General features: G+C 51.8%; 2 protein-coding genes across 2 annotated transcripts in view; both read left to right on the top strand.

Annotated features, from left to right (window-relative positions):
- zfc3h1 (zinc finger C3H1-type containing) overlaps window positions 1-7,500 on the top strand; it is a 61,106-nt gene that overhangs the window by 39,990 nt on the left and 13,616 nt on the right. The window lies entirely within an intron of this gene.
- The window catches only part of LOC306826019 (receptor-type tyrosine-protein phosphatase beta-like), a 28,697-nt gene that overhangs the window by 12,520 nt on the left and 8,677 nt on the right, over window positions 1-7,500 (top strand). The window contains 14 exon segments of the mRNA XM_079347048.1: window positions 1-76; window positions 190-453; window positions 536-799; window positions 975-1,244; window positions 1,330-1,593; window positions 3,014-3,280; window positions 3,938-4,222; window positions 5,238-5,516; window positions 5,960-6,097; window positions 6,255-6,525; window positions 6,656-6,768; window positions 6,888-6,993; window positions 7,119-7,196; window positions 7,424-7,441. The exon segment at window positions 1-76 is cut by the window's left edge and continues 188 nt beyond it. Of these exon segments, the coding sequence (XP_079203174.1) occupies window positions 1-76; window positions 190-453; window positions 536-799; window positions 975-1,244; window positions 1,330-1,593; window positions 3,014-3,280; window positions 3,938-4,222; window positions 5,238-5,516; window positions 5,960-6,097; window positions 6,255-6,525; window positions 6,656-6,768; window positions 6,888-6,993; window positions 7,119-7,196; window positions 7,424-7,441 (2,693 nt within the window).

Genomic DNA, 7,500 nt, shown 5'->3' with positions numbered 1-7,500 from the left:
GGCAGACTCTACACCGTGCAGGTCACCACCTGCAGCGGGAAACACAGAAGCAGCGCCTCCACCCACGGCAGGACCCGTAAGTGACGACTGGCCCCGCCCATAATCCACCTGGAGATTGAGTTTGGATTTGTGTCTCTCTGAGGGCGGGATTAAAACAGGAAATGATGCATATGTCCTCTCCTTCTTCAGTCCCGTCTGCGGTCCAGTCCCTGGTCCTGGCGGGTCAGGGGACGGAGGACTTGCGGGTCAGGTGGGTGACGGCTCCAGGTGACGTGGATCACTACGAGGTGCAGCTGCTCTTCAACGACATGAAGGTTTTTCCTCCGCTCACGCTGGGCAGCGGCGTGGACGAGTGCGTCCTGTCCTCACTCACTCCCGGACGGCTCTACAAGATTCTGGTCTCCACCTTCAGCGGCCCCAACCAGAGGGCCCGCTTCATCGAGGGCCGCACAGGTAGACTCTCAGCAGACATGTCAAGAAGCCAGCTAGCTTAGCTTAGCATAAAGACTGTCTGCATTTGTCTCCTCCTCTTTAGTTCCCAGTAAAGTGAAGAACATCCACGTGAGTAACGGCGGGGACAGCAGCAGTCTGCAGGTGAGCTGGACGCCAGGTCAGGGGGACGTGGACGGTTTCTCTGTCTTTCTGTTCAGACAGAGCCGACAGCTGGACGTCCGACTCGTCTTCAAGCAGCAGAGCGAGGTGACGTTCGCCTCCCTGCAGCCCGGGCAGCTGTACCATGTGACGGTGCAGTCGATGAGCGGCGAGCTGCAGAACAACAACACGGCCTCTGGACGCACAGGTACGTAGGCGGCCATGTTTTTATCAAGGTTGGCAGAAGGTTTGATGGTTCCTGCTCTCTGATTCATGGAGCCTTCGTACGCTGGCTGGTTTCAGTTTAACATTCAGAACGTCTTCATGAATTCAACATGCTTCAGATATGAAGATGTAAGTGACGGTTGTGATGGCGTGTTCAGTGCCCTCAGCAGTGACCGGGCTGCAGGTGGACGACCTCCTCTCCACCTGTAGTCTGCAGGCCAGCTGGCAGGAGGCGCTCGGGATGTCGGACGGTTACGTTCTGCAGCTTCAGGACAACAGAGGGAGTCTGATCACCAACTCCTCGCAGCCCGCCGGACACACCAGCTTCAGGTTCGACCGCCTCACCCCGGGGAAGAAGTACAGAGTCCTGGTGCAGACGATCAGCGGCGGGGTCCACAGCCGGGGGGTCAGTGCCGAGGCGTGGACACGTAAGACTTCCTGTTTGTCTCAGGTTCCACAAATGAAAAGGTTCAAGTGTTTGTAAATAACAACAGGCTGATGTCTTCCTGTCAGGTCCGGCCGTCGTCTCTGATCTGACAGTTAAATCCAACACGACCTCCAGCCTGTGCTTCACCTGGTCTCCACCTGACGGAGAGGTCCAGCAGTACGAGCTCTCCTTGTATAAAAGTGACGACTCGCTGCAGGAGACTCGACGCATCAAGTCTGCCAGTCAGCAGGTCTCCTTCCAGGGCCTCACGCCTGGCGCCCCCTACAGGCTGCTGGTTGTGACACACAGCGGAGGGTACAGCAACCAGACCTCGATGTGGGCAAGGACAGGTGAGGGGGCGGGGACACCGATGGGGGGGCGGGGACACATGTGAGGGGGCGGGGACACAGGTGAGAGGGTGGGGACACATGTGAGGGGGCGGGGACACATGTGAGGGGGCGGGGACACAGATGAGGGGGCGGGGACACTGATGAGGTGTCGGGGACACTGATGAGGTGTCGGGGACACATGTGAGGGGTCGGGGACACTGATGAGGGGGCGGGGACACTGATGAGGTGTCGGGGACACTGATGAGGTGTCGGGGACACATGTGAGGGGGCGGGGACACTGATGAGGGGGCGGGGACACTGATGAGGTGTCGGGGACACTGATGAGGTGTCGGGGACACATGTGAGGGGGCGGGGACACTGATGAGGGGGCGGGGACACTGGTGAGGTGTCGGGGACACTGATGAGGTGTCGGGGACACCGATGAGGGGGCGGGGACACATGTGAGGGGGCGGGGACACTGATGAGGTGTCGGGGACACTGATGAGGTGTCGGGGACACCGATGAGGGGGCGGGGACACATGTGAGGGGGCGGGGACACTGATGAGGTGTCGGGGACACATGTGAGGGGGCGGGGACACTGATGAGGGGTCGGGGACACTGATGAGGGGGCGGGGACACTGATGAGGGGTCGGGGACACTGATGAGGGGGCGGGGACACATGTGAGGGGGCGGGGACACTGATGAGGTGTCGGGGACACATGTGAGGGGGCGGGGACACTGATGAGGTGTCGGGGACACATGTGAGGGGGCGGGGACACTGATGAGGTGTCGGGGACACTGATGAGGTGTCGGGGACACCGATGAGGGGGCGGGGACACCGATGAGGGGGCGGGGACACATGTGAGGGGGCGGGGACACTGATGAGGTGTCGGGGACACATGTGAGGGGGCGGGGACACTGATAAGGGGTCGGGGACACTGATGAGGGGGCGGGGACACTGATGAGGGGTCGGGGACACTGATGAGGGGGCGGGGACACTGATGAGGGGGCGGGGACACTGATGAGGGGGCGGGGACACTGATGAGGGGGCGGGGACACTGGTGAGGGGTCGGGGACACTGATGAGGGGTCGGGGACACTGATGAGGGGGCGGGGACACTGGTGAGGGGGCGGGGACACTGATGAGGGGGCGGGGACACTGGTGAGGGGGCGGGGACACTGATGAGGGGGCGGGGACACTGATGAGGGGGCGGGGACACTGATGAGGACATCTGTAAAAGATGCCAGATTTTATTAGAAGTGTTCGTTTCCATCTGACCTTGTGAAATATGGAGTTCAGTGTAAAACGCAGAGATAACATCTGGGCAGCAGGGGGCGCTATAATCACTATAATCATCCTACGACTGTGGAGGAGTCAGGTGTGCTGCAGGTGTGTTCTCAGTCTGGACTAGAACTTGACCTGCTTCCTGTCTGGTCCTTAGTCCCTGCAGCCGTGGTGGCTCTCCAAGCTCACAGTGGGAACCAGTCTGACGCTCTCTGGGTGAACTGGGATCGGGCTGGTGGGGTTCTGAGTGGCTACCTGCTGACTCTGTACAAAGCTGACGGCTCCCAGCATGCCGTGCAGCAGCTGGGGTCAGAGGTTACGGAGTCAGTCTTCTCGGATCTGGTCCCGGGTCGTCTGTACCGAGTGGAGGTGCTGAGTCTGAGTGGAGAGCTGAGTAACAGAGCCAGCACCCTGGGCAGGACTGGTGAGAACCTCAGCTCCACATCAATCAATCAATCAATCAATCAATCTATCTATCTATCTATCTATCTATCTATCTATCTATCTATCTATCTATCTATCTATCTATCTATCTATCTATCTATCTATCTATCTATCTATCTATCTATCTATCTATCTATCTATCATCTATCTATCTATCTATCTATCTATCTATCTATCTATCTATCTATCTATCTATCTATCTATCTATCTATCTATCTATCTATCTATTGATCTATCTATCTATCTATCTATCTATCTATCTATCTATCTATCTATCTATCTATCTATCTATCTATCTATCTATCTATCTATCTATCATCTATCTATCTATCTATCTATCTATCTATCTATCTATCTATCTATCTATCTATCTATCTATCTATCTATTGATCTATCTATCTATCTATCTATCTATCTATCTATCTATCCATGATACAAACACATGTATCACTCAATATAATATATATAATATAATATAATATAACATGTGATAAGCAGCATGTCCAGCAGGGGGCGACTCGGCTGCCTCTGTGTGTGAAGAAATGTTGATGTGTATTTCTCTATGTATGGCCCTCCCCCTCCCCCCTCCCCCTCCCCCTCCCCCTCCCCCCTCCCCCTCCCCCCTCCCCCCTCTCAGCTCCCAAACCTCCCTCCTCCTTCCTGTTCCGGGGGGTCACAAACACCTCCCTGGAGATCACCTGGAGCAGTCCCATCGATTCTGACTACGATGACTTCGACCTTCAGTGGACTCCTCAGGACCAGCTGTCCGTCATCAACCCGTACCACAGCCGGACATCCGGCAGCCGCATTCTCCGAGGGATGTTTCCAGGACGACTGTACACCTTCAGCCTCCGCACCATCAGCGGGGCTACTGAGGCCACGCCCACTTTCAGCACAGCAATCCACAAGAGCATCCGAACTAGTAGGTAGCAGCCTGTGTGTTTTTACACCTGTGTGTTTTTACACCTGTGTGTTTATACACCTGTCTGTTTATACACCTGTGTGTTTATACACCTGTGTTTATACACCTGTGTGTTTTTACACCTGTGTGTTTATACACCTGTGTGTTTATACACCTGTCTGTTTATACACCTGTCTGTTTATACACCTGTGTTTATACACCTGTGTTTATACACCTGTGTTTATACACCTGTGTGTTTATACACCTGTGTGTTTATACACCTGTGTTTATACACCTGTGTGTTTATACACCTGTGTGTTTATACACCTGTGTGTTTATACACCTGTGTGTTTATACACCTGTGTTTATACACCTGTGTGTTTATACACCTGTGTGTTTATACACCTGTGTGTTTATACACCTGTGTTTATACACCTGTGTGTTTATACACCTGTGTGTTTATACACCTGTGTGTTTATACACCTGTGTTTATACACCTGTGTGTTTATACACCTGTGTTTATACACCTGTGTGTTTATACACCTGTGTGTTTTTACACCTGTGTGTTTATACACCTGTCTGTTTATACACCTGTGTGTTTATACACCTGTGTTTATACACCTGTGTTTATACACCTGTGTGTTTATACACCTGTGTGTTTATACACCTGTGTGTTTATACACCTGTGTGTTTATACACCTGTCTGTTTATACACCTGTGTGTTTATACACCTGTGTGTTTATACACCTGTCTGTTTATACACCTGTGTGTTTATACACCTGTGTGTTTATACACCTGTCTGTTTATACACCTGTCTGTTTATACACCTGTGTTTATACACCTGTGTGTTTATACACCTGTGTGTTTATACACCTGTCTGTTTATACACCTGTGTTTATACACCTGTGTGTTTATACACCTGTCTGTTTATACACCTGTGTTTATACACCTGTGTGTTTATACACCTGTGTTTATACACATGTTGTACATGTATGTTTGAAGAGCTCATACATCTTCTTCCTGTGTCTTCCTGTAGAGCCAGAGCGAGTCCACAGTCTCCACTGTCGCCCTCAGAGCTCCACATCCATCTCCTGCTCCTGGGGCCGCCCAGAGGCCGACTATGACTCCTACACCGTGGAGTGTCTCCACCAGGACACCCAGGTCCTGGTCTACTCAAGACGCACTGGCCAAGACTCCACTGGGTACCTTATTTCCCATCTAGAGCCCCACAAACGCTACAGCATCTCCGTCAAGGTCATCTCTGATGGAACGACCAGTGACGAGGCCAAAGACAGCGTTGTGACCATGATTGACCGTGAGTCCACATGTCCTCATCAATCAGGTCCACATGTCCTCATTGACCAGGTCCACATGTCCTCATCAATCAGGTCCACATGTCCTCATTGACCAGGTCCACATGTCCTCATTGACCAGGTCCACATGTCTCAAAAAAAAGGTCAACATGTCCTCATAAACCAGGTCCACGTGTCCTCATTAACCAGGTCCACATGTCCTCATTAACCAGGTCCACGTGTCCTCATTAACCAGGTCCACGTGTCCTCATAAACCAGGTCCACATGTCCTCATAAACCAGGTCCACATGTCCTCATAAACCAGGTCCACGTGTCCCTCTAAGTCATGATAGAAATAGCGGGAACAGGTCCTTAAATGTATTTCTGTCCTCATCACTATACCTGATTTTTTTTGTTTTTTTAAATAAAGTTTTATTCGTCATCCTCCTGTCGTCGCCCCCTGCAGGTCCCCCGGTGCCCCCCTTCATCATTCGGTCCGCCATGGTCACCAAGTCCTCCATTGTGTTCACATTTAACTGCAGCTGGTTCAGTGACGTGAATGGAGCTGTGAAGTTCTTCACTGTGGTGGTGACGGAGTCTGAAGGTAATGATGTCACAGTGATGTCACAGTGATGTCACAGTGATGTCACAGTGTTGTCACAGTGTTGTCACAGTGATTTCTCTGTGTGAGTGTTGTCCTCTCATTCAGACATTTCTGCGTGTCCTCATGTGAGCTATCTCTGCTCTCTGATTGGTTAAAGGTGCCGATGACGAGCAGCCTCAGCAGCTCCACCCCCTGCCCTCCTACCTGGACTATAAATCCAACAGCTCCATTACGTCCTACCAGACGGCTTTCATCCCGAGTCGCTGCACCGAGGGCCCGGACAGCGCGTCCTCTAGTTTTCAGATGAGTCTGGGAACGGGGATGGACATTCTTGGAGGCCCGTGTGACCACAGACACCCTGACCTGGAGACCAGCAGGGATCTGAGCCTGTTCTGTGATGGACCACTGAAACCTAAAACAGCTTATAGGTACTGATCCTGGTTTCTGTGTCCTCTGTTTCAGAGAAGATGCTGATGACTTTGATTCTTTAACATGGTGTCATGAATCATATCAGCAGTGTGACTTTAGGGTTGCGTGTGCCCTTTCTTTTGTCTGCAGGCTCAGTGTTCGAGCCTTCACTCAGCTGTTTGACGAAGAGAAACACGAGTTGACCATCAGCTCTCCTCTGTTCACCGACACGTTCCTGTCGCTGCCCGTCACCACCGAGGCAGGTGAGAGGACGCGTACCTGTGTCAGGACACAAACATCACTCCAGAGTTCACTGCATGAGGAGTTTCCATTAAAAACATTTATCTGATATGTTCATATGTGTGCTGTGTGTTTCGTGCAGAGCCTCTGAGCGGCGTGATCGAGGGCGTCAGTGCCGGCATGTTTCTCATCGCCATGATGGTCGGCGTCACCGTTCTGCTCGTCTGCAGGCAGAAGGCTCGTAAAGTGTGAGTGAGTCTGAACATGAGTGCTGCCCTCTGCTGGACACAGACTCTCAGCACACTGAGTGAGGCTGTGATTGGACAGCAGGACTGGCGTGCACTCAGTGTGTAATGACTCCGCTGTGTTTCAGGATGGAAGAGCGAGCGACTGTCAGGATGAGTGTGAGGAGAGAGAGGATGTCACCTGGAGCTCACTCAGGTGTCAGAGGGTGAGACAGTACTTGTAGTTCTTTGGGATAAAGACTACAAGTACAGCAATTAGCTTTGCTGCTACAGTCATGCTAATAATTAAACAAGCTCTGAATCTAACACCCTATAGTCTATAACTTGACTTCACTTTTACTAAGAATAATAAAATAATATGAACACGTTTGTGATCCAAACCTACCCCTTTAATAATATTTCTGTTTTCATGTCGCTCCCTTTTGTCTTTCAGAAACCGTCGAATCTCCAGGTGAGTGAAGTAAAAATCTCCTCCCTCACGTTACCTTCAGATCTTCATGTTTTAAACCT

The sequence above is a fragment of the Symphodus melops genome, assembly GCF_947650265.1.
Source record: "Symphodus melops genome assembly, chromosome: 6".
Classification (NCBI taxonomy): Eukaryota; Metazoa; Chordata; class Actinopteri; order Labriformes; family Labridae; genus Symphodus; species Symphodus melops.
Note: the sequence above shows the minus strand (reverse complement) of the source record. Positions and strands in the feature narration are given on the sequence as shown.